At 42.0% G+C, this 26503-nt stretch overlaps 1 protein-coding gene across 4 annotated transcripts in view; it reads left to right on the top strand.

Annotated features, from left to right (window-relative positions):
* PLCB1 (phospholipase C beta 1) overlaps positions 1–26503 on the top strand; it is a 363698-nt gene that overhangs the window by 10583 nt on the left and 326612 nt on the right. For 3 of the 4 annotated variants that reach the window (XM_079298545.1, XM_079298546.1, XM_079298547.1), the window contains exon 1: positions 22765–23176. The exons of the other annotated variant lie outside the window; for it this stretch is intronic. In XM_079298545.1, coding sequence (XP_079154671.1) covers positions 23078–23176 — 99 coding nt within the window. In that variant the 5' untranslated portion in view covers positions 22765–23077. Of the gene's footprint in view, positions 1–22764; positions 23177–26503 lie in introns of those variants that run through there. 4 annotated transcript variants of the gene reach the window in all.

Below are 26503 nucleotides of genomic sequence, written 5' to 3'. Positions count from 1 at the left end.
TTGCTCTATTAATTTTCCACTAAGGACAGGGAGTCCTTAAAATAACTATTTAGCTAACCTCTGTATGGAAGGGCTCTGCCTGTCACTGCTAAAATTGGAAGCACTCATTGTACTAATGGATTTTGGCTCTTCTCTGCAGCTTCACCTTTATCTCTTAAGCATATATGTTATTGTTTGAACGTTGGTTTTCTAAGTAAAAAGATAAAATGTACATTTTAAATTAATCCTTTTTATCTTCCATGCCACCCTCTTCCCTTACAATTTCCTCTTGGAAGCTCAGAACTGCTGAATGACAGTGCAGCTGCTAATGTGAGGTCCTGTCAGCTAAACCACTACCACAGAGGCTTTGCCTGACTTTTCCAACACACCTGTCCCTAGGCTGGGCCATATTTTAGTTTGGCATCTCTGAGTCTTCACTCTCAGGATACAATTTTATTAACCCAGCTCAGAGTTCTCTATTGTACAAAGAGATGCCTTGGCTTGAAGTTTTGTGCTGTCAGTGTATTACCAGGTATTTCTGTGTCAAGTATTTTAGCCTATTTTGATTTTTCCATTCCACAAGTTGAAAAGCTCAGTCTGAGGGCTCAGTGCTGTTTTGATGGACAAAGTTAATCAGCTGGTGATTCAAGCCTTCATGCTACAAGATTATATTTACTTCCCAGCCTCAAATCTTTAAGTCCCAACTGAAGTATTAGCAGCAGACTTGAAAGCAATTTCCTGACTGCCTTGGAGGGGACAAAAATCAGCTGTAGCTGTACACAAGGAGTGTGAGCTAAATTTTGGGATTTGCATGCAATAGATTTTTTTTTCATCTCATTTAAGGTCTCAAAGTTTTTGAGAAGTAAAAAAGGTAGCTCCTTATAATTTTTTTGTAAAATTGCTTGTTTTCATGTGTCTCTGTGAGAGGGAAAGAACAAGTATTCTAGAACAATCTAAGTGTATTCTGTGGAAAAACATTTATGAAGCCACCCTAGCATGACATTATTCATGGACTGCTCTCAAGAAAAGGTAGATGGAAATGCAGAGGATGAATCTGTAATATTTGAATTAATAGTGATCTAAACTTTAGTATAACATCATCCATTTGGAATCCTAAAAATTCCCAAGGTATAACCACTGATGAAAAAATCTGAAATGAAGTGGTACTTAGAGTTCTTGGTGCATACACTGTCTCAAATACTTCTATTGCTTTTTTCTCCAATATTCCTGCTTTCAAGTGCTCACATGATTATTAGGTCTGACAAACATCTTTTTTTCTTCCCTTGGCTGTTGCCTGATGTATTTCAAAATGCTGATTTGAATCTTTTGGGGGTCTTCTGGGCCTTATTTCTAGCAGCACTGATTGGCTTTTACACAGTGCTTATGTATGGTGCCTGGAATATCCATAGATATTGCACCCAGGACATTCCCACTTGGTGTGCATGGTGGTGTGACAGCCCAGGAACTGAGGAATTTGTGTTCCTCTTGTGGCATCTGTGGTGATTTTGGCAGCACAGTTCTCACATCTGTCTGTTCAGATCTTTAACAGACCTGAGGTGACAGGACATTTAGCACTTGCTGAAAATCTTGAAGACCTTTCTGTGTGTTTCAGTGGAGGTGATGCTAAACTCAGATGGATGCCTGTATATTTAGTAATGGATCCTCTGTGATTTCAAGAGGACCAGTGCTATAAAACAGGACTTGCTAAGCTACTTTGACTGGATTGCCAGTGATAAAAATGTCTCATCTGGAATGGCTACAGTATGTGCAAGGGGCAAAGGCTCATGGCAGACTTGCATAGGCACTGACAGGGACCAGAGAGAGATCCCTGCAGAGGCAGCAGGGAGCAGTGTTGGGAGGACCTGGGCCCTCTGGAGTGCCATCAGTTGCTGTCAGGAAGAGTTGGAAGAGCAGATCCCTTGAGCCATCTCCCCCACTGGCTGCTGTGAGGTTCTTGTCATCAAGTCTTGCACTGTGTGAACAGGACCAGTGCATAAATAGCAATGGAGCTGGGCTGTGAGGATACTGACTGCTGTAGGTATGGAATGAGCACTTTGTGGTTTCCAAAGTCAATTAGAGTGCATTTCAGCAGTGGTAGCCAGTTCCTTAGACACTATTTACAAAGCCTGCAGCTTCTGTGATACTCTCCACTGCTGACCCCCTCTTTTAATTGTGCTTTCCCAGCTCTTCTGTGATAAAAGAGCACTGAATATCTGGTGTTCTTCCTGGAGCAGAAACCTTTCATTTGGGAAGGTTGCAAGCAAACTGCCTAAATGTGTGAGCAGGAGAAAAATCACTATTGGCATGGAGTAGAGAACTGCTTGACTTTTCTTGTGCAGAAAGTGTTTTGAGAAACCCTTTCTGTTAGAAAGGCAAACAGAAATGGCCCCATTATAGTGCTGTTCATTCTGAAAAACTACTGTGACCCTGTTGCACCAGGAAGAGCTGCTATTTTAGAGTGCTTTGCTCACACAACTAAAGCTGCTGGAAAGATGACTTTTAGGATAGAGATGTTCCTGCTGAGTTCAGATAGTTGATGGAGTGGATGTCATGTTTTGACTGCAAGTCACCATTGGGTTTGTTTCCAGATGAAACCTGTCTCCATGGGTTTGTGTGCTAGGAAATAAAATTTATTTCTCCAGTTAGCTCAATTGCTACTCTTAGCATCTTAATACATCTACTATTTAATTCTTAAGCTCAAAATACCAATTCAGAGGTACATGCCCTTGCCCCCTGGGTAACTGTGCATGTCTGTGTTGGGTGCTTTTTAGTCTTCTTACTCTGAGATTATTTTTGGTGACATTTAGAAAATGTGTGTGTATATGTATGTATATTTGCTGTCTTACAGTTATTAAATCTAAATATAAAGGTGTAGTGTGGGCTGATGGCTGGCTGAGGAACCAGGAGCTGCAGGCTCTGGGCATTCCTTGTCAGCCAGACCCTGTCTCTCTGCCTCTGGGGACATCAGGTTCCTCTGGGGACAGGTCATGGTCAGCTGGGATGTCAGTCTGTGGATCAGGGTTTGGATCAAGGGGCTCCACAGTCAGGAATGGGCATGGCTGTGTGACACAGCTGAGATAGACCCTGAGGAAGGGATGAGCTGAGGATCCTCAGCTTAGAAGGGAGCAGAGGACAGGAAGGGGAAGCCTCTCCCCAAAATAACTTAGCAGAGCTCTCGAGGCAGCTCCCAGCTTTAATCACAGCCTTTGGAAGCCTTTGGAAGTTTAGGGGGAAGGGGAGATGCCCTAGGTCCTGCTATCAAGGACCTAAATAGGCAGCAAATAAAAAGCAAGAAGATCCATGGGATTCCACTGTTTGCTCCTTGCACATTGTACAGGGCAGTCATTAATCCAGCAGTACAGGCACTTGGGCTGCAGAATATGCTTTGCTGGTATTTAGTGTGCACAAAACTATTGTTGTAGTTGCACTAATGAGCTGCTTAGGGCAGCTAAATGAATTAATTAGCTGCCCAGTCAATGGTGGTGGCTTGCATGGCCTGGGCAGCATGTCACTTCCAGGATGACAATCCTGGTTCCTTCAGGGATTGTCCCAGTCAGAGCCTGGAGGGGAGCTCAGCCTGGCAGTGACTCAGGACCGGTAGCAGTAGGCATGAGAAGGGTGAGAGGATTAGGATGGGTTGGAATTGGCACACCTGACTGGGGATACAGGTGCTGGATGGAATGAATGGCTTATTTCAGTGGGACTGTGCTGGAGCCAGGAAGGGAGCTGGAGCCTGGCTGCATTTTATCCACACTTCTCACTATATTAAGACTATTTTGTGTTTGTAGACCACACAGTTGTTTGGCAGGAGTGTTCTCAGGCAGTACATCTCAAAGTACACAACTTCATAAATAAAAGTGCCATATGGTTTGTCAGGAAGGTCTCTGCTGCCTCTCACACATGCTGAATCAGAAGGATATTGCATGCAACCCTTGGCATGTGACAGGAGAAGCATGTTTTGTGGCATGAAGATGTGTGAAATGTAAGTGCATCACTTAGGTTTGTGTTCCTGGAATACCCCTCAGCCCTGTTGGTGCATGGCAGCTGCACTCTGCCAGGCACTGCACAAACAGAACAGAGTCCCAGATCCAAGAGCTCAAAAGCCTCTCCATGCTGGATTGGAAATTGTTGCAGTATGAAAGTCTGTGTGTAAGGAAGAGCCTCTTGCATTACTGGGAGATCAGCTCAGAGTGCTATAAAATATTCAAATATTCTCATCTGCTGCAAACCTGGTGTAATTCAATTGAAATCAAAGTATCACAGCAACGTTGTTCTCATTAAAATAAATGCTTTATTCTACTGTCCAACCTCCTCTATATTGCAGTCAGCAAGTCGACAAAAATGTCTTGAGAATCAGCCTTGCCTTAGTAAGCCTTAAGAAAGCAGTGTGATTGTTTTAGATGTTATTTATTAAATATGGCTTAATTAAAAACTGGTTTAGCTGTGTCTGGAGCCTGAAACAATTCACATTAATTCCTTTGAGAATGTTTTATTCAACTTTATTAGCAATTAAATCTAGCCTTTAACCCTTTGGAGATTGCCAACAAATTGCATATGTGGGGAAAGCAGCTTAGTATTCATTGGTCAGCTGTCTGGGGACTGTGAATGTTCCAAGGATTAAATAGATTTTTTTTTTTTTTTTTTTGCCATTGGGCAAAGTTGTCTGCCAAGTTTTCACCAGATGCCTGTTAAGCTGGGATTTATAAACAGTTCTGATGCAGGGATCAGGGCAATCTGAGTGACTCAGCTGCTCCTCTTAGCTCTCATTTGAGCTGAGATGCAAGCTGTAAGCAAATTAAAGTATTATTTGATGGTATTCCCTGAATATAGTGAGGATCAAATCCATTCTCATAGCTGACAAGAGGCACATCTCAAAGGAGCTGTGTAGCTGGCATCATCTGACTTGTTTTAGGAATCCTCAGAGAAGCCAAGGAGCAAATAGTCATGAAGGATTAATTGCCTGTGTGGCACCAGCAGTGCCCAGCTCAGGCTGCAGTGCATTGCCAGCAGCAGAGGGAGAGGTGCTGCTCCTGTCTGGAAGATGTTTTGGCTCTTGGGATGAGCATTCCCTGCTGACAGCTGCAGACTCAGAACACCCTGCAAGGAGCACCAGTCCAGCTGAGATTTAGCAAAAGTCTGAGAAAGATAAGCCTAAATAATTCCTGCTCTTAAGGTTTACTACTCTGAGGCTGAGCATGTGGCAGTTGTTAACTACAGATGGAAACTGAGGGGAGCAGGGAAATTTAGGAGGTATTCAGGTTTCTTTCCAGCCCATTCCTCCTGATAGGACAGCAAACAGGCAGCTGTGTGTGGGGTATGGAAGTAATGATGGGAGGAGGATTCCTGCATCCTGTTCTTCCTTTGCAGCACTCAGAATGCCTGAAATTGAGGGAATTTTAAGTTGCAATGGCAGAGGCAAGAGCCTTCTGTGACTCTGTACTGTTTTTTACTATTGATGTGAATGAGGGCCCTAGAGAACTCATGGGAAATAGTCCAGAGCTGAAGCAAAGTTAAGAAAATCTACCCCCAAAGTTTCCTGCCCAAGAGGTGAAATGTAAGTTGGTGGAGGAAGTATTGCTCCTGTGTGGCTTCACAGATGTTTATGGTCTTATTTTAGAAACTGAGTCCCTCCCAGCAGCCAGAGCCCTTATTGTCTGCAGTTATAAACACACGTTACTGTGTATGATGGGGGCACCAGACTTTCTTGTGTTATAATGCAAGTGAAATGAAGTCAGAGCTTCCAAGACGATGCTTCCTTTCTTCCAGGGTTATTTTTTTATTGGTCTTGATAGTCCAGGGAGCTTCCTGCTAGGGACTTCTTCCCACAAACACTTGTGTTCCTGTTGTAAATTCATTCTGGTGTATTTTGTCTTGTTTGCTGCTCTTCAATTAAGTTGCTTGATTTTTTTGATTTTGCTAGCGACTTCCTTGAGAGCTGTCTCTCCATGTGACCATTGTGGAGATGTTAATTCTTGACAAATAACAAGATATAACAATAGCTATATCAGAAAGGAAATCCTTTTGATAAGAGCTGGAGGTGTGACTAACCAGCAGATTGAGACTGTTTCTAGCTCAGTCTGGCTCTTTATTTAGTCTTGGGCAATTTAATTTTTTTGCTCTTTGCAAGAGTGGGGATAATGCCCAATCATGTGGTAACTTGTTAACTCCTATAAGGTTCTCAAGTTGTGTTGATGCATAGTATTGAAGTAGAACTTATATAATCAGAATAACATTATTACTCCTATTAGTAACTATTTTTGTTCTTTGTGTAAACTGAATGAAAGCAAATTTAGTCTTGCTGCATGTGTACCTTTCACAGTTCATATCTCTATATAATGCATAATTCATATATTAAACACCTTTTATTACCATGCTAAGTGCAAGCAAAGATGGGGGGGAAAAAAGATACTTATTTTACAATCTATTAATTCTGGGCCATTTTAGGGAGAGCAAAATATTGAGTTGGATTACTTAGGCTAATATCAATTCTCCAGGCTGCTCAAGGTCATATATAATGGATGATGGACCTTTGTGTACAATATGCATTATGCATAGTTTTTGGACAAGTTGTAATCAAGTCTAGGAACTATGCCAATTCATTATTGGAAAAAATTTATGGCATTTAGCACTTACATAGTATTTTTACATTTTTAAAGGAGAATTGTAACTAACCTTGCATGTCTGCAGAGTACAATTGTTGCAGGTGTGAAATCAGTTTTTGCATGTTAATTCCTAAATCAGAACTAAACCTCAAATTGTTTACCTTTAGTAATGTGATCCATTTTATAGGCCTTCCTTTACCTTTAAAAAGGAATTTGTAAAGTAAGGCGTGGGTTAGTTTAATCAAAGATTGTTCTGCTTTATTTGGAGGGCTTGATTCCCTGGATGTTAAGCAAGTAAACTTTAAATGGATGCATCCTGTCATTGGGTCTTACACTGACAACATCCTGCTTAGCAAGGACAGTGGGGCTTTGTGGTGTTTTTTTTAAATTAGATTTACTGCTTTTCCCTGACTTGTGGACTCCAAACACATGGAACCATGAACTGCAGATGAAAGTTGGAGGCTGCACAATGTAACAGAAAGGAGGGATGAGAGAGGTAGAGAAAGTTGTTTGAGCTAAAGTTATGAGTCATTATTGCCTGAGCTTGCCAAAATCTTCTGACAGTTCTGTTTGCTAATTACCTATTACTCTTGGAATGCAACTCTTATAAAGCCTCTTCTCTTTCCTGGGAAACTAACTTGTAGAGCTGTACTACCAAAGTAAGAAAGAACAGAGGTGAGGATCCTTGATGCTCTATTTTTCTTGTGCTCAGCACCAGCAGCCCTGCCTCTTTAAGGAAGCTCATAGAATCTTCAGAAAACTCTCTGGAGCTTCTTATTCAGCTCAATTCACTCAAATTCCCTGCTGAAAGCTCAGGACTGGCATGGGTGTTAAAGTCCTTTCCTCTTTGTGTGACTTCACTGTATGATTGTACTTGACAGTGGGATTATATTCTTCATCACCTTCTATTTCTACTTGTTTGTAAATGCTGGTATTGTATCACTTGTGACTGCTCTGATTCTTCGTATCTGTGAGATCTCAAAAAAGCTCTTTCCTCACACAGTTTGTCTGTATTTTGCTTTTAAGTCAATGTATCTTTCGAAAATTGGGGCAGTACAAACCAACTATTGGGATCTATTTCAGTGTTTTATTGAGACAGTCACTACTTTGCTCTGGGAGGACATTGGGTGAATGGCTTTTCTTCATTAAATGCTATTTATTCTAGTCAGCATGGCTGTGGCTATTCCTATTCAAGTTGAATTCCTGCTTTCTTACAGATTAGATTTTAGAGCAAATTATATGGGCAGAATAAAGGAAGTTGTAATGAAAGCTAAAAGGCTCAGGTTCTGATGTGCATTTGAGGTCACTCTAACCTGAGGTGCTGATTTCAAGTTTGAACAATGAGAATGACAGGCTAATGTTACTGTGAAAGCATAATTCATCTGGCTATCTTTCAGTTCCCCACACTATTAGGCCTATTAAGAACCTGGAACACTCTGAAGAGGCATTAAAAACTCTTGATGAGAGAAGTTCCCATCAAAGTCCATTAGCATAAGTGAGTGGTCAGAATAGCTGGGCCTGACATATTTCATATTCTTTTGCTGCAAGAGTAAGTCTGATTTTCTGAAGAGCTTTCAGGCTCAATCCTTATCAGGATGATCTCACATGGCACTTAGCATTCCCATCCTTTTCAGGCAGTTGTGTGAGGAGCAAGCATTCTGAGAACAAGGCATGCATTTACTTCAGTAGATAAAAGGAAGGTGGGAGGAAGGAAAAGCATGGCTGCAAGGGAAGACATTCCTGGATGATCAGCTTTGGATCCAAAAGGACCTCAAAATGGTCACTAGATATCATACAGAAAGCAAAGATCCCTTTCTGCTGTCAGAACTATTAATAGATCCTTGGATATTGAAACACCACATGAATACAGCAAACATCAGAACTTTGTGGCTTAATAAACCTGACATAAGGCATGGTGATACTTAACAGTTCATAGCAGGCTGAGCTGTACAGGTCACTGGGAAAAATCTGTAGCTTTTTAAAGAAAATATCCCTTATTCTTGCTTGCAATGTAACTCACGTCAACCAATTCAGGTTTGTTTATAGATGTCAGTGCCAACAAAAAGTTACAAGAACGTGGTGTTCTGGCTCAGCCTGCCCATGGCAAAGAGTCTGGATGTTCCACCTGCCAAGGTGAGAGCAGCAACATCAGTGGGTGTGTGGCTGGGATTCCCAAAAGGGCTCAGTGCACATTGGTCCCAAACTGCTTTTCTGGAAGTGAGGCAGCCTGCTGTCAGACCAGGAGACTTGTGAAATAAAATCTGGAAAATCAGGGTTTTTTTAAAAAAGCATGGAAAGCTTGCAACAGTGGATAAGACACCAGAACTGGATTTGACACTGCCAGCAGCTCTCCTGTGGCATCAAGACCTCCTCACCTGTCCCTGGCCAAGCATCCTCTGTGGTGGGCACCAGGAGTAGCTTCCAGCAAGGTAGGGCACTCTCAGTTCAGGGTGTGGCCAGTAGGGATCCTCCCTGGTGGGGTGTTGGCATGTTGGGATATGTTCAGGTCCTGCCTTGTGATGTTCTGGTGCATCACTAGTGAGAACACAGCCAGTGGAATGCAGAAATCAGGAGAAGCATTTAACAACACAGTGGTTTAAAACAAATCTGAGATGAATTATTGCTGCTTGTTCTCATCTTTGTGGTGGGTAGGATGGTAAATCAAATGTTGAGTAGCTTATTTAGCTCAATTTCGAAGAGTAGCTCAGCATGCAAAGCAGAGCTAAATTTCTCCCTGCAGTCCAGGCAGTTCAATACCTGGCTGTGTTTTCCTTTGGGTATTTTAGCATTGAGTGAAGACATGGACCAACCTAGAGGATCCTGAACTGAGTGTCAGAGGGCTTGGGAAAATGTTGGCCAAATCACAAGCACAGGACATGTGCTGTGGTAGTCCAGTGCTTACTTAATCCCACTAGTTGCACACAGGCAGATCATTATTTTGAGCTGTTTTGCAGTGATTACAGCAGGTTGTGCTTATTTAAACCATGCCATGTGAACAAATGCTACAGAAAAATTGTCTTCAAATATAGCATATAAATGGATTAGGAAATTAAGTTCTTACTTTTTGTGGTATAAGTTCAGAAGTATGTTACATAAAAAACATTCAGCATTTTAACTGTATTTAAACAGTTTATACTCTAAGCAAATATTCAATATTTACTTAATTATGCATTAAAATGATTTGCTTAAGGAGTAGAGGTTAAATCACTGCTATATTAGAATACATTGCTTATTCATGTCAGCATAAACATATAAAATGGAGAATAAAACTAACCTTGATAGCTGACAGTAGAACAGGAATATCTGCAATCAGACTCACATTTCTTTGCCAGCTGTTCCTATCATTCTGATAAATGGCATTAAACAGGAATGGTATCTTCTGTGGATTAGCCACTGAGTGTCTCAATATTGCATACATGGATCCTTGAGTGATGTATCTGGAGTTTTTGAAGGGATGTCACCAAGATAACAAAATGCAATATCAGTTAACAAATGTTGTTCTAAACTAGAGTGTTCATCAATACAGATTTTTTTTCTTACTTTAAATCTATGAACTTGTATCTTATCACAGTAATTCTCTTCAATAATTATATACCCTTCAATGTGTGTTATTCTGAGTGTAATAAATGAGTAGAAGATGGGCTAGAACTTGCCTTTTCCTCATCCTTGGTCAGTGTTTCCCCTTAGATCTAACAAAAGGAGATTCTCCTTTAGTGTTGCTCTGTTGCTTTGTACCAGTTCCCATCACTTGGTTGGATGTTGGTTTACTTCTAAGTGGCAAATTAATGGTGAAAGATCTAATTTGTTACATGTGGAAGACTCGTGGGAAATGCTCATCCTCTCACCTCTTGCATTCCTCTTCTCAAATTTGGAGGCTGTTCATGCTGGCATCTCCCAGACATACTTTGACCATACATCTTAGCTCTTGCCATCTCACAATCCTGCAAATTGTGGCAGTTACTTCCTGAAGTTGTTCCTTTTGCACAAGTTCTGTTTATACACGCACCATTTTTGTCCTTTTCAAAATACATGTGTCAGGAGTTTGTCATGTGAAGCCACTGGGGGTACAGCCTGATTTAAACAGTTGGGAAGTGTGTACTGTTAATGGAAACAAGCTCTGGTTATCCATCTTTTCTTTCCCACTTCACACTTCTCCTATGCAGGATTTATCTGCAGTAAGTGCTTGTTGTCTGACAATTTTCCACAGCAGATTTGTATCAGCTTCTGCATTTATTGTCCTTAAGGAAGCTTTCAGGTCAAAGTGATTTATAGAAAACACCAAGGCTGAACACGGAGAAAAGCAAATGTGTTTTAAGTCCAACCTAAAAGTAATATATGTTAGAATTACCCTACAAAGACTTTGATAATTTGAGAAGAATCTTGACTGAAATGTAGATGCCATGGCTTATTTCTGAAACACCCTAGTAATAATTCCTTTCATATTTTAGGAGTATATTGTAATTATTATACTACTTACTGTAGTAAAGATCTTGGTCTTTTAATCTGATCTATTGTGCTTGACCAGTTATATTTGTAATACAATTCTGGATGAATAGTCATATGTGCCTCCTCATAAAGTTCTCCTAAAATCAATACTAAAAGGCTGGAATTGTTTGAGAGGTGGCAATTACCGACTGCAAGGAAATTATTCTCTACTGAACACTTGCAACAAGAATCACTGCCAGAATGCTGCTGATGGAAAGAGTATTAAATGGTGAGTGTAAATCACCAAGCTATTACAGTGGTTTATACAAAATAGTTCAATAATGGATCACAAACTGTGGCAGTTGGGTTTATAACAAGCAGACGCCTGAATTCAGACGAATAATGGGGTTTTTTATTGCATGAGGGCTTGAAGATCATTATATTCCTTTATTACTGGCCAATTTAACAGTTACTAGTAAGCCTGTGAATTGTCTTCACTACTCCCTTGCCTTTGACTATGCTGTTAAATCAGGCACATCTTTGGGACTGAGATCTTGAGGGTTTGATGCAGCAGTGTCAGCTGGATAAATTTTAGGAGTGCACCAAAGAGCTGTTGGGGCACAGCCAGCCAGAAAGGTTAAGAGGGTCTGTGGGGCAGAGCTTCCAAATGCAGCCTCTCCTTTGTCTATGGGCATCCAAGCAGTTTCTATGTGCTGTGGTGGGTTAAACTGGTACAGAAGAACATAAAGTTCTCTCTTGCTCACTGATGTGAGGATGGGTAGATGGAAGTATGGACATACTAGGATGTCCTTTAGAGCTTTTGGCAGCATTCCACAGGCACTTTGTTCCATGTGGGATTTAGCTGTGTTATGGTTGGCTTTTAAATTACAAATAGAAGGGAATTTCAGTGTGTTTTGCAATAAGTCAGACTTTACCCACAAAGCTGCTTATGTGAAATATGAAACAAGTTTTTGACTCTAATGTATGATCCAGGTAAAGGAAGCAGAACTAATCAAGAATGAGCAGTAATGCCATGGGAAATGAAATTGTTATATTGCATTTGTGATCTCAGTGTGTCTAGGGAAATGCATTTGTATGCCATGGCACAGACAAAGCACCCTTGGTTTGCCTGTGTCAAACCTTGTTAGCCCTTGAGAGTCTTCAGGGATTGAATACTGCAGTGGAACAAATCCATGGAGTGCAGCACAGTCTCTATGCATGTAGCACACCCATTTCTGAAAGTGCCTTCAGGAAAGGCACAGAAATTCTGTGGTTATTGCAAACAACTGAATACCCAAGATCAGGAAGTCAGAAAACCTGTCCAAAGATGTAAGGGCAGCAACTCCATTTTTTCAACAATATCTTCACTAGATACAGTTCCCTTTGATAATGTTACTATTTTTCATGCACAGCTGACCTTGCACCATTTGGCATTAGGGGACACATAATAGCCCTTTAAATATTAAATAGTATTTTTATATACTGAAACCTGTTGGTGATATTATATATTATGCATAAGCAACCTTTCCTTTCTCATTTTCCACCCATAAAGATGTGTTGTATGTTTCCCCCTCTCAAATTTGAGATGACAGGGTTTTTTTCTGGGTAGCTGTAGATATAAAATACCTAGCAGCAAGATGGCTTTTAACTCATTTTTATAGCACTGCAAGGCAGTATCTTCCTAATAGCTTTTTCTCAGACATAGAAATGCTGCCATTAGAAGAGGGCTGGGGCTGTCTCTTAAAAAGGATGTTGTCTTTCACAAGGGTTAAGACTCTTCATTATGTTCTTTGTTTATGTTTTCAAGCAAAAATCAAGTCCTGTCTGTTTCCTAAACTGAGATTTTAAAAAAAACCAGTTATGAACAAAAGCCTCTTGAAGCTCAACTGTTGGAAGCAGTATGGGCCAAACTGAAATAGCTATTCCATGTGGTAGGTGCTACCCAAGCATGAATCCTCCACTTTTGCCAAAATGTCAAGCAACTCCAAGTACATCTCCTGGTCATCTTAACATGCAGCCTCTCACTCAGACTTTGACTGAGACAAGAATACCTTTATTTGGGAATGCAGGCAAAGCTTTGCAAATACAACAGCTGTGCATTGCTGAGATGAAAACAGGAGCTCCTGGTGACTTGGAGAGGAGCCTGGGAAACGATGGGTGCAGGTCATGGGGAAGAGGGGGCTGTAGCTTCCTGAAAACCAAGAGGGAGGAGATGAAGAACTGATGGGTTTGGCTTCTTTTGGGAAGTGGTGGCTGGTGGTTTCCTGAACTAACAGCCTCACAAGCTGCTCTCAGCTGTGATTTATCTACTGGTCTGTGCTGCAGTCTAGCTGCCTGAGTTTTTAATGGCAGAAATGAGTTTTAAGAGGTTGGCAAAAGAAGCTGTAATTGGGCTTGAGGGTTTAAGTGTTGCAGTGAGGAAAATAAGTGTTCCTTCTGTTGAGAAGGGATAATGCTGCAAATAGCTTGATTTTTAGGAAAATGAAGAAAAACTTCAGTGAGATTTCTAAGAGGAATACTGGTATGTTGTGCTGCAAACAGCATTTTTAGTTAAATCTAAGTAGGAATGTATACATGCACAGATGACGTATGTGTAACACTTATTTTATCCACATAAAGGGGAGAAAGCCTACCAATTCCTTTTCTTATATGTCAGAAAATTCCATACCCAGTGTTCTTGTTAAATACCTAACAACACAGTATGCTAAGAAAATACTATCCCAAAATGCTAATTCTTGCAAAAAATGTGTGCCTAAGAAAAGCAGGGTTTTTTTAAAAAAATGTTCAGCCACCAGCAGTGCTTAGTTTTATATGAAATGCCTTTTTTCTAAGTGGAGGAATAAGCTCTATTTGTCAGATAATTACACTTTTGCCTTTGGAACTAGATGGTGTTTAAAATCCCTTCCAAGCCACTTTACAAATCAGAAACACACAAAAGCACCTGGGAACAGAATACTCTGCCTTGCCAGAAACAAACATCACACTGGAAATCTGCTGCCTACACCACTCACTGCCTGCAAACCATTGTTACCTGAAGCTCTTCTAATTCCATGCCCACCTTCCCAGAGAGACAAAATCTGAGCAGATGTGAGTAAGAAGTTGCTCAGGCTGGTGCAGTACTGAAGAACAGTGGTCTGCCCACTACATGGGAATGGAAGATTTTGAAGCTCTTCCAGCTGGAGTCTGTGGAGATCCACTATATTCCAAAACAGTTCAGGAAGGTAATTAAGAAGATTGGCATCCCAGTGGCATATTGGAAGTCAGCCATTTCCTACCAGTGAGTGATGAGATGTTAGAGCACTGCTGGATTACCCTGCTGGGGCTTTGAGCAACTTCTGTCATCTTGGATCTTTGCAGTTTGGTTTGGAGTTGCTGGGTGACTCCAAAGGTTTTCATCCCCTCTATTAACAATCTAGGATTAAAACACCTAAAACGCAAAGTGAGATGATCTTGAAGAGATATGGCCACAGAGGGGATTTAGTTCCTCACCTTCACACTATTTGTAAATCAAAGGCCTGACTATTTCTACAAAACAATTAGAGGGAAACCAGGAAGCAAACTGCTCACAAATCAATGCCTGTGTCTCCATGGCCAAAACTTGGTGTGTTTTTGTTTTTTTCTACAATAAAGCTGACATTTTAAAGCAATATTCCATGGTACAATTAGATATTCATTATAGCTTGCAAGACCATTTTCAGGTAATAGTCATGTCCATTTTTAGGTGAGTGAGATGGATTTTTCTCATGAATGTGCCAGAGGAAGGCAAGGAGCTCTGTGAAGTTTCTGTTTCACAGAATGTAGAGCCCACCTTTGTGAGAATATAGTCATAGGGCAGTTTTTTGCATCTCCTGAAAAAATGGACTCCAGTCATTAATTTGCATGTGAAAAGGCCCTTGTTAAGGGTCTCTCGAGCTCCTATGTCCCATTTCTGTCTGAAAATCACTTTTCCTGAACGATCCTGAAAGGAAATCAGTGAAGTGCCAAGGAGGATCAGTGCTCTGATCATGTACTTGTATTTTTAGCAGGACTGTGTTGCTTAGCTTTGTAGTGATGAGCTCGTGTTATTGAACTTGTGGTGACTTTGTCTGAAATGCTAAGCTGCAGTCACATTGCGGTTTGCCTTCTATTTGAGGTGCTATTTCTGAACTAGTCTGCAAGGCAGCTATGCTTTAATTTAAACCCTTCTTCAATAATAGCTCCTATTGTGCCAGCTTTGATATGGCATCAATGATTACAAGTTTATTGACAGGCTTGATACCAGTATTTATTAAACACTGCTCATTCATTGGTATTTATATAGTACTACTCACAAGATCTTTTCCCTACACAGCTCTGTTGATTCTTGCTATTGTGTCATATCAAAAACATCTATTTTTTTTATCAGTGCTGTAAGGCATGGAGGAGAACAGAGAAACACTACTTGATTAGGTTTCTTGGAAATCTGGACTCAGGTCTCAGCTTATCTAAGACTTCTTGTAAGATACTGGTCTCTTAGGGCAGTGATAATCCTTGCTGTGAGCACACTTCCTTTATGCCACTGAGACTGTAACAAACTGTCCAAACTGTTAAAAATGTGTGTGTGCAAAAGGAGGCTGCAATCCTGCCTGAATCCCTGGTGCTTCACAAGTGCAGGAATATTTTTGGCACTGTAAAAGCAAATAACATCTATTATTTTCTCTTTTCTTTAATAAATAAAAATATGCTTTCTTTAATTTGGCATCTACATTCAGATGAATTTTATAAGCAGACAACATGCTGGTAGATGATCTGAGACTTCATTGTGGTAACACTGGTGGGGAAATGTTAATTCAAATGAGCACTTGTGCCAAGTATTCCTTAAGACTGCTGCAAATCTCATTGTGTAGGGGAGTCGAGGTGTTTTTCATTATAGCCTGTGATGTTCACTCAGACTTGTTTTGCTCATAGTTCTTTATCTGCTGGCTGCTCTGAAACATAAGGTTTCCTTACAATAATTGCTTTTCCTTATGTGAAATTATATGTCATGACCTTTTATGTGTTTACAAGACTACTGGGAAAATGAATGTTGGAACTTAAATTCATCATCAGCTGTTTCATCAAAACCATTGCATAATCTCAGAAAAAGATAATTGCAAGATAATTGATTTGCTTTCAGAGTGCCTTTTTGAACTTGCACCAAAGCTCATGGAATGACTTCAACCAAAGTATGATTGGGGGTTTTCACTTTAATCTATTATTCTTACGTTTCCTGGAACAAGAGTACTTTTGGGTGTTGTGGGGCTGAATATCTGATACAAAATGTGTGTAAGGCAACCAGCAGTGCTATGGAATACAGACAGTGTCTGTTTCTCCCTCTCTTCCTCCTGGCTGCATTTTGCTGATAAATATCCAGATGTAGCCCATGGTGGCCTTACAAAAGGCATTTTCCTCCTCTGTTTAACCACCTCCCTTTCTCTGACTATGTCTCAATGTCTCCTGGTTGAGAGGTTGGTAAATGATGTTTCTGATTGCTCAGCAGGCATCCTGTTAGAGCAGATTGCCTCCCAGACAGCCAGGAGCTGTAGTTAGTGCTTTTCCTGCCACACAGTGACAGGGCCATCAGCAGAGCCATTCCTGAACCTGCATTTTGAGCTTTGTAGCTCTCACCTAAAAGCCTAGGAAACTGTTAGTTCCTGGTGAAGGGTGCTTTTTTTTTTTTTTTTTTTCTCCTTAAAAAAAAGAGAATGCATATGTTTGAAAATGGCTATTGGGGATTTTAATAAGAGCATAGGAGTTTGGATAGGCCATAACAGCTTTCAGCTTATTATTCAGCTTTATGATTATGGAGGATACTTGTGCTCAGACACTGGAAGTTGGGTTGAGACAGCTCATAGATTGTAGGAGACTGAGTCCTTTCTTCCATTAGATGTGTTATTAGTGACCAGAGCTTTATTCAGATTAGCAATATTAAGAACTGAATTACACTTAAATCAGCTTCTCTGAACTCTAACTGGGAATTGGGGTTTTTTTTGCCATAAAGAGTTTCAATTCACTCTAGGAAATGTGGCTCAAAGAGCTACATCACAAGAAAATTGCTCTAAGTTTTAGAAACATAGCTAAAAGGAAGTATTTTCAGCTATATAAATGGTGTTCTATTGCTTTCTGACTAATGTTTTGTCAGTTTTGGAGTTTCACCTTTACATCTGCAGGTTCTGTAAGATAGCCAGAATGGTTAAGAAAGTCTGACTCAGGAGAGGGTATTATAAGAGTATTTCTGAAATGAGCTTAGAGAAAAGTGGGAAAGTCAAAGTTTCAAATGGCCTGCTCCAAAGAAAGGTATGACATCAAAATCTTGTTGTATTAAGGAGTATCATGAGATAAAACAGCAATTGGGGAATCTAAAAATTAAAAACATGTCAAATTTTGAGTGCAAGAAATTCAACACATTTTTCTCCCCAACTTTTTAGCATCAGAATGAGTTGTAAACATTTTTTTCTTTAAATGCTTAATGGAAATTAAATATCTGCTGGTGTACAGATTCTTAATTTTTAAGCCCTGGTGATCTCCAGAATCCAGGATATAGTGATGTTGGGCTCTTTGCCTTTAGGAATGAAATGGGCAAGAGCTATCTGGAAGAACCTGAAACATTAATTTATTTGAATTTAAGGGCAGAGGATTGGATCAGATCTGTGAATACTTTTTCAGACTTATCTCCCATTTCCCAAAAGACAAACCATCCTGCCACCTGTTTTTATTTTTTCATCTGTACCAAACTTGTGATCTAGGCCTGAATGTGTTAGCTACCATGGGATATGATTTCACCATGGTAATGGGAAATACAGCTGAGAGCTGTTAGTTCAATATTGCTCAGTCAAAGCAATACATGCAGAAACTTTGTAGGAATTACAGATGGGAATCCAGAGAAAGTGTATGCTGACTCTCATTATGTGCATGCTGGGCATGTAATACAGAAGCATCTTTATGCCTGAGAGATACCATGAGATTTCTGTAATTTTCAGACACTGCAAGAAAAGCACAAACCAGCATTTTTCTCTTTGCATGAAGCACAGAGGTCCCATTCATGCAGCAGCTACCTCATCCAGAGCACGTAATTTCCGCTCCACAAAAGGGCTGGGGATTTTCAAGGCAATTTCTGCTTTGCAGCCCAATTGATATTTTTGTGTTTTAATTCACCTCACAGCTCAACTTGAATGGAAGCTACAGCAGGTGAGAGAATCTCACAGCTGTTGAGGGAGTTCTGATCTGCCTATACAGCTGGGACAAAAGTTAAAAGCTAGATGAAAACAAAAAAAGGCAGAGGTGCATACATTACACTGGGATAAACAAATGCACAGCTTTCAAGTCAGTGGACCTTTGGCAGTTTACTCTACCTGTTATTTAACAAACCTGGTAGGCCATGAAATTTCATCATTATCCTCAACATTCTTGAATGTGTTGTATGTTTTATGGACTGGTTTTAACCATCTTTAAAAAATGTATTATGCTGTAAATTTAACAGGGAAGCAAGAGCAGATTATAGTACATAAAAGGTGAATTAGCACTTCCTAGGGAATGCATTGGCTGACTTTTTAACCTGCCATTTTAACTGCTGCAAGAATAACAATTTTGGGTTCTTCTGGTAGTAGTTGGGGCTTTTTTTAGCAGAGGTTAAGTAGGCAGGGAGTGTCAGGTCTTGCTGGGGGACATGGAGAGGGGCCCATGGGATGGAGCAGATCAGGGAAGGACCTCTCAAACCAGGGCCCATCCCCAGTGAAAGAGCAGGGTAAGAGATCTCAGTGGGTGATAGTCTGTTAGCATCTTCTGTCCAAACCATCCAGGTTCATTTCTCTTCACATAGGGTGTTTTCTGCAGAGTTGTGGACTGTTTCTGGTGACATGGAGTTCCACAGGTGCCAGCTGTGCATCAGGTCAAAATCCATTCAAAATAAAATTTGGTCCCAGTGAGTGTAGCAGTGACACAGCCACTTCATTTATAAAAAGGCACTATTTGTGTCACAATTTCCATCATTGTGCATTAATCTTGATTCTCGCAATATTTTAAAGACATTTATAATTCTGATGTGAGGGAAAAATTAAAATTATTTCAACAGGAAATTGACTCCTATGTGAGATTGCCCTCCCCTTCCAATTTCTGTGTAGCAGCTGCTGTTGCCAGGCTGTCTTTGTTGCTATGGTGGTGGTTTGTGTGCCAGAATTTTATATTCACTCTTCAAAAGTCACCTGATTGAGTGACTGTGCCACAAAAGTTATCAGGCTCACTCCTAAAGATAAAGGCTGTATCTGGCTGCTGTTCTGTATGTATGGCAACTTGTAAAGGAAGGAGATTAAACATAGAGATTGCAGTGGCCTCTGGCCATGGCCTTAAGGAAGAATTAGCAGATTAATTTTCTCAGTAAATGAGTAACTTGTGCATTTGGAAGGTGCCATTTCTTGGCACACAAAGCAGCTTCACCACACCTTGTGGCACTCGTGTCTCATTGGTCAAGTGTGAGTTTTGCAGGTGTGATGTGAGAGGAGCTTTTTATCAGGACTGAGCTTTAATCAGAGAGAGGAGGTCACATTTTCTTTTTTTTTCTGGAGTTGCTCCATAGAATTTAATGATCCTGCTCCCACTGATAATGAGAGAATAATTTGACCCAATTTAAAATGCAGTTAGGATGATATACTTCTGGTGAAGTTGAGTTTATCTTTAATCCCAAATCCTGCAGATACTTATGTTTAACTCTTACTATGTTTAATGTACCATTGCAGTGAAGCATTTGAAAGGCTGAGGCTTCTGCTTCTCCTCAAAATCTAGAATTATACCAATAAACTCAGGATAGCAAGTGAAATAGAGATTTTTGTTGTATATATTTTTCTGAACCCAAATTTAAAATAGTAATCTTAGATTTTCATGCATTTCTCATATCATTTCACATGGTCTGTGTAGCTTTTGCTATGTCTTCATTTGACCTGATTTTGGTTAAAACCATCTGTTAATTATATCAGTTATTGTTCCTCTCCTGATTTGTTTACACACATTTCCAGATGTGTATTTAAAACATTGTGTATGGAAATGCAATATTGGTACCTATGCCCATTATATAAAAAAAAATTACACTTTACAGGTATGTTGCATTCAAGCAACTTGTATTATCTATGCAAGGCAATCACTTTACTGTCTAGGCTGAGATGTTTGAACCTAGAGAAATGAAAATATCCTGAAGCAGTTCTTGCAGTGACATGAGACTGATTTGTGTGATTTGGAATAACCATTTGAGTAAGCCTATTGCTAAGTGGTTTTTTTCTAACACTACATCTTTCCTTCACTCTTGGAACTGAAAGAGGCTGAGTGAAGAAGAAATAGAAGGTAGGTGTTTAGATGTTTAACTGAAACTTTGGAGAAAGGTGTCTGGCATTTCTTTTGTGAGGTTTGGTCCAGTCATTTAATGGTGAGATCTCTGTATTTTTCCTGGCTATACCAATCCTGCTGAGTGTAGCTGGTTTCCAGGTGACTGATCCCAAGATTTGTGGCCAAGGAACTAGAGTGAGACACCTTGAATTTGTGTTTGCAATATGCACTAAATACTAAGAGATGTGCTCCTTGCTGGAGCATATGCCAGTTAAGCAATAGCAGTAACACATGAGCCAGCTCTCTGGGCTGAAGCTAAAATTCCCACTGGTTTCTCAGAGCCCAGGATTTTAGCACAGGCTGAATAATAAGCACTTTGCAGAGCTGTTGTTTAAAAGGCCCAGGCATAGTGCCATTTCCTTTTGTGCTGCTTCTTCCTTTTGATGGAAAATTCATTAGATACCTGCCATATAAAAGGCATATTGCTCTTCAGATAAAAAGCATCAGATTAAAATGCTCAAGTCTTAAAAACAGCAAAATTGCTCCAGACAAAATCTTCCATCTGTAATGACAGGCATCAGAATCAGAGCCTATCCTAATCCATAGGGCCACTTCTTCCATGTTCAGCTCAATGGTTTCTGGGAGTCTATGGCATCATCATGAATCCTGACTTATCATAAATTGTGATTTGTTTTTCCCTAACCAAGACTGCAAGTGAGGCCAGGCCAAATGCAAGTGGATTGTGGATTTGGTGAAAAAAATGTCACAAGAAGTAAACCTTGGAAAGAAGGTTTACTTCTTCCCAAGATCTGATATCAGTAGACTGCTGGGAATGCCGGAGCTTAAAAGATCATGAGTAAGTACTGTAGCATCAGTACTCTCTGCTTTTGTTTTCTGGGATTTTTAGTAGTGTTTTCATTCTCTTGTATGCTATATGAAATGAGATGAAAAGGCAGTTGTGAAAATGGCCCTGAAAATCTCTCCCTTTGCCCCCATCAAGGAGCAGTCCCATACATCAGAGCAGCCAAAGGCAGAATTGGTTGTTGTTTCTTTAAGTCATGGCAAATGGGAATTAAAGCACAGCAGGGAGAGAGCAGGCTCACATCCTGACTGATGTGACACCCACGTTTGCACAGAAGGTTAATAAGAACAAGAAATAGATGAAATGGGTTAATTGGCCTTGAAATGTGTATGCTGTGTGCATGGGCTATTGTAAAGGAACAGATTCACCTCCCACTAAAGGCAATCTAAAGTTTTTTATTGAAGGGGAACAATCTAGAAAAGGCCCAGAGGAAAAGCTTTAGCAACTCTTTATAGTAAGAGCAAACAGCAGTCCAATATGCCAGCATTGTAGCTTTTTAATTAAAAGAGACCCAAACATCTCCACTCTCAGATTGAAGAAAAAATACTTAATTTGGAGGAATATTTCAAAACAGCACTAAGTTAAAAATGCATAGAAAGGTATGTTTTGTCTGTATCCTTTGCTTTGTCTGTAGCAGGAGTTTGGCCTGCTGCTCCTAAATCCCAAGGGGCAGTTGGAAACCCCTACAGAAGAATTAGAAATCTCATGTGCTGTGTCATCTGATGCTTTCTATCTCTTTGATTGCACAGGGGCTCTAACAGAGAGAAGGTCATTGGTGGAGCACATAACTTTCTTCTTCAAAAGCATTTCCTTAAAACCTCTGGATTTAGAATTTTGCTGGGTGAGAGGACGATTTGCTGTCTTTATGCCTTTTGAGTTGAGTATATCTAAAACTGAATTAAGGTCACATGCCTTTGTTCTGAGGAAGCCCCTTCATCTTAGGAGATCAAAAGCTGTGGTAAAGCAGTTGCTGTGTATTTAAAGTGTCATGCTTTGGGAATTGTTTGTGCTACTCTTTCAATTACAAGTTGTTCTTTTGGCATCACTGTGCAGGCTCAGTGCTGTCCCTCTGCTTTTGCAATAACTGCTTCCTCAAAACTCAAAGACAAAGTTTCGCTCAACATGAGGGAGAACTTCTAAGCTCAAAGTGGCAGAGCACATTAACAGCTGCCTAGGGAGACTGTGGGGTCTCCCTCTTGGGAGACATCCCAAATCCACCTGGCTGTGTTGTCACCTTCTCCAGGTGTGGAGGGGCAGGTGTGTGGGACTGGGTGGCCTTCAATAGGTCCCTTTCAACACCATCTAATGTGTGATTCAGTGCTCACCCCCTTTGCAGCGCTCCTGGCCACATCTCCCAGCGGGACGAGGCTCACGGGCGCTCACCCTCGCTCCCCTGCTGGAGCGTGCCGGAGCGCCACGCGTGCTTCCCGCGGAGGGAGATGGAGATCCCGTTCCAGCGTTTCACTGCCGTCCTTGTGCCTTCCTGAGGAGCCAGGAGGCGGCGGTGGCCGTGGCCGGGAGGTGGCGCCGCGGCGCCGCCGGCGCTGCCCTGGGCGCGGGGGAACCTCGGGGGCCGAGCCTGGCGGGGCGGGAGGAGGAGCGGCGGGGAGGGAGCGGAGCGGGCAGCGCCGCGGCTCCGCGCCCTGCGTGCGTGCGTGTGTGTGAGGGGAGCGGGCGGGCCGGCGGTATATAGAGGATGTGCCGCCGCATGGCTCGCCCCGGCCGCTGCCGCGCCAGCTCCTTGGGCCAGCGCCAGTGAAGCCGCTCGCTCTCGCCGCCTCCCGCCCGCTCCCGGCGCCTCCGCCGGCCTCTCGCCCGGGTTTCCGGCGTCCCTCCTGCAGCGGCCGCTTCCCGCGGCTCCTCCGCGCCGGGGCAGAGCGAGCGCGTCCATGCGGTGCAGATGGCCGGGGCACAGCCAGGGGTGCACGCTCTGCAGCTCAAGCCCGTCTGCGTCTCGGAAACGCTCAAGAAAGGCGTCAAATTCGTCAAGTGGGACGATGTGAGTACCCTCCGCTTCCCCCGGCAGGGGCACGGCGGGGTTGCGGGTCGATGGGGTGGGAGGGCTCCGGGCCCTGCCCTCGGTGCGGAGGGCAGGTGCGGGCGGCGGCAGCGCTGTCCCCGCCGTGTGCTGCCCGAGCCGAGCCGCGGTGTCGGACCGGCGGCTGAATGCCGGGCAAACTTTCTCCGAGGGCTCTCCTGCCTGATTGCGCTTGGCCGGTGCGAGCTGTGTTGAGCTTGCTCCTTTCGCGAGCGTCGTCCTCTCCCGCCTCCCGTGTTTGTGTGCATGTTGCCATCTCTGTCCTCGGAACATAGTTGTTTCAACCTGTTCTCTCGTTCCATCTGCCGTCTCCTCCTCCCAGTCTTTCCTTTTGTTTCTGGCTCTCGTCATTTTCTCTCTTCTTCTGGTGGAGTTGTCGAGCCCTGGATGTGTTCTCCCAGAGCTCGCAGTTTGGGTACCCTTGGTCAGTTTACTTTCTCAGCAGAAGATGCTCTTTTTTCTTGGCTCATTAGACTTGCCTCCCCATCGCATCTGCTTTCCCTTACTGCTTGCTGCTTCCCAACTCTTTACATTTCTATGGCCTCACGTAGGAAAGGAGTGCGGTTTTGCCTTCAGCTTTGGTGGTGAGCTGGGATTTCTTTCTTGGCATGCTGGCTGTGCCCGGGATAGTTTCAGGGGAAAAGGGAGCTAAACAGAAGAGTTACCTTGTTCCAAGCCTGCGGAGAAGGAAAGCAGGATGAGTCCTCTGCCAGCTTTTGCTCCGGCAGTACAACCCCGGGTGTTGTGTCTCAGTTGTGCATGGAGGAGCAGGTGCCCCAGAAAGTCTGCGAGTGGTGTCTGGAGGCACAGTGGCATCGTGAGACTTGAGCTGTGGTGGAGAAATTATTGGGGAAGAAGGCAGGCAGTCAGTGTCAGGAGGATTGTTGAGAATGAGTTGTTTTCAGAGCTCTCTTATTTTTGCTGTGAGCTTAGATGTGCTAAAGACATCCACAGCAACAACTGGAGGGACAGCAGCGAGGGAGAGCAGTTCATGTATAACACTGTTCTTGGCTTGTTACATCTTGCTCTTTTGCCATTGCTTTCAGCCTGTCTGGTAGCCAAAGGTGTGAGTCTGACCCCTGTAAACCTGTGATAAACACTCTCAAGGAGAGAGGGAACATCAGAAACCAAACAACTTGTGGTGTGAAGTTTTATTTACAGTAATGAGCTAACACATTTTTAAAAGGCTCAGCAAACTGACCTTGTCTGCAGTACCAAACAGTCGCTTGATACAGGTTCTTTATGTTCAGGAACTATGACTTGCCTGAGAAAACGTTTCCTTTTGGTTGACATTTTCCTTAGGTTAGGAAAAGGTAGCTTTGTCATTGCAGTTATTGTTTTATTTTTGGTAAGCTACCAAGGAATTTCCGTGTGTATACCCAGAGGTCAAGCTAACAATGATTTGACTCTCCAGACTGAAAGTCCAAGTCATCAGGCAACAGTTTGAATTATTAGAGTGCTATTTCCCATATAGTAATTGTATAGATAGAATTAAAAGATGAAGAGGTGTTCCATGTACAGTGGATGTTCACTGCATAACTTGTCTGCTATAGGCTAGTTGGTAAAAAGATTGTAAATTGTAAACCTAAAGCCTGCAGTAATAAAACATGGTTAAATTCTGAAGAAAGACCTGTATTTTGGGTTCAAGGTATACACAGGTGTACTGGAATGTATGTTCTGCTCAGTCAGTGCTGTCACGGGCAGCCTTGTGAAAGTTCATGTCTATTTACCACACTGTGATGAAGGATTCTGGCATTAACTCATTGTTGACTGTGCCTTGTGTGTATATCTGCACATTTCTCCCTCTTCAGCCCTCCTTGTCTTGCCTGTAGTGTTCTTAGTAGTGAAAGCTTCTCAAAATCTAAGATTTCAAGGGAAGGGAGTCTCCTCTGCCACTCTGACTGTATGAAGGCATTCTGACAAATGCACATTCAGTGGCTTTGAGAAGTGTTTGCCATGGAGTAACCAGTAACTGCTTTGGAGTCTTAGTTTTCTATGAAATTAATCTACTGGGGTTTTTTTTAAAAGGATGCTGGTGAATGTGAAGCTCTGTGGTCTGATGTAGTAGATGTGCACAAACTCACTAGTGAAGATATAGGTTCTAATAAGTAGTCAACTACAACATGTGACTGAAAAATGCAATTGACCATAATGAGCACTTTGGCTGTGCTACCAGCTCTTCAGAAAAACCAGGCTCACTTATTGTTTATTATGCATCATTTTTTTTGATTGTGTGTGAGGGTGGGAGTTCAGCCCTTCCATATTGCCTGTGCACTGGGGCAGCCTCTATCCTCTCCTTGTTGTTCCTGTCCCTGCTGGTTTGGATTGCAGTTTAAAGATGGTCCTACTTGCTTTGAGTTTCATGAAGCAGAAGTGGTTGTTGTAAGTTCTTACGACTTGTACTAAATTTCAGCCCAAAGCAAAATTTTTCTAGCTGAGATTTAAACCACTGAGAATTTTTAAATGGGAATGCTGGAAGCATTCAAAACAGAGCATGAGAGGCATTTAAGTAATTTTCATGTTGTGTGGAGTAACATTGCAGAAAGTGTTTGCCAGCTTTGAGAAGGACACCGTGGAAAGATGTGCAGAACAGTCTGGCAAAAGCTGTGGTGATACAAAGGTGAAAATCTGTCCATGTATGGATTTCCCATCCTGAGCCTCTGGCTGCTCTGTGCCTGATCAGTAACTGAGGTGCTGAGAGCAGATGTGGTTCTGACAATTCACATGAACCCCCTCTCTGAGGAACAGCACTGAAAAGTGCTACATGTCACCCACGAGCCTCATCCAGTGCCTGCTGCCCCTGCACCGTGGGGAGGATCCAGCTGCCAAGGGAAATGCAGTGCCTGAGATTGGTGAAGTGGAGAGGAGGTCACATCAGCCACTCCACATCAGACAGGCAGGTGGAAGGCTTGGAATTCCATTTCCTCGGCAGACCATCTTCAGTTTCTAAACTCAAAAAGCATTAGGATCCATTAAGATGCTCTGGCTTTGTGAGACGAGTCACTTTTTCATGCCTTGGGATTGGATGTAATACTGTTCTTCCATCCAGTGCCTGATACACTGTTCACAAATTCCATTTGGGATCAGGGTGTAAAGCACTAAAGTCAAACGGATTATTGGTGTCTTGTAACTTTTCCTCACACTGTTTCCGTTGTATTCTGTAACAGTATTCTAGGTCAGAAAGCAAGTTTTACAATGATACATTGCTCTTGGTGTGTGGTTTTGGGCTTACAAGGCACTGAGCAGAAATAGCTGCTCTTACAATCTGTGCAAGATAAATGTGGCTGA

This window comes from Erithacus rubecula, assembly GCF_903797595.1.
Source record: "Erithacus rubecula genome assembly, chromosome: 2".
Classification (NCBI taxonomy): domain Eukaryota; kingdom Metazoa; phylum Chordata; class Aves; order Passeriformes; family Muscicapidae; genus Erithacus; species Erithacus rubecula.
Note: the sequence above shows the minus strand (reverse complement) of the source record. Positions and strands in the feature narration are given on the sequence as shown.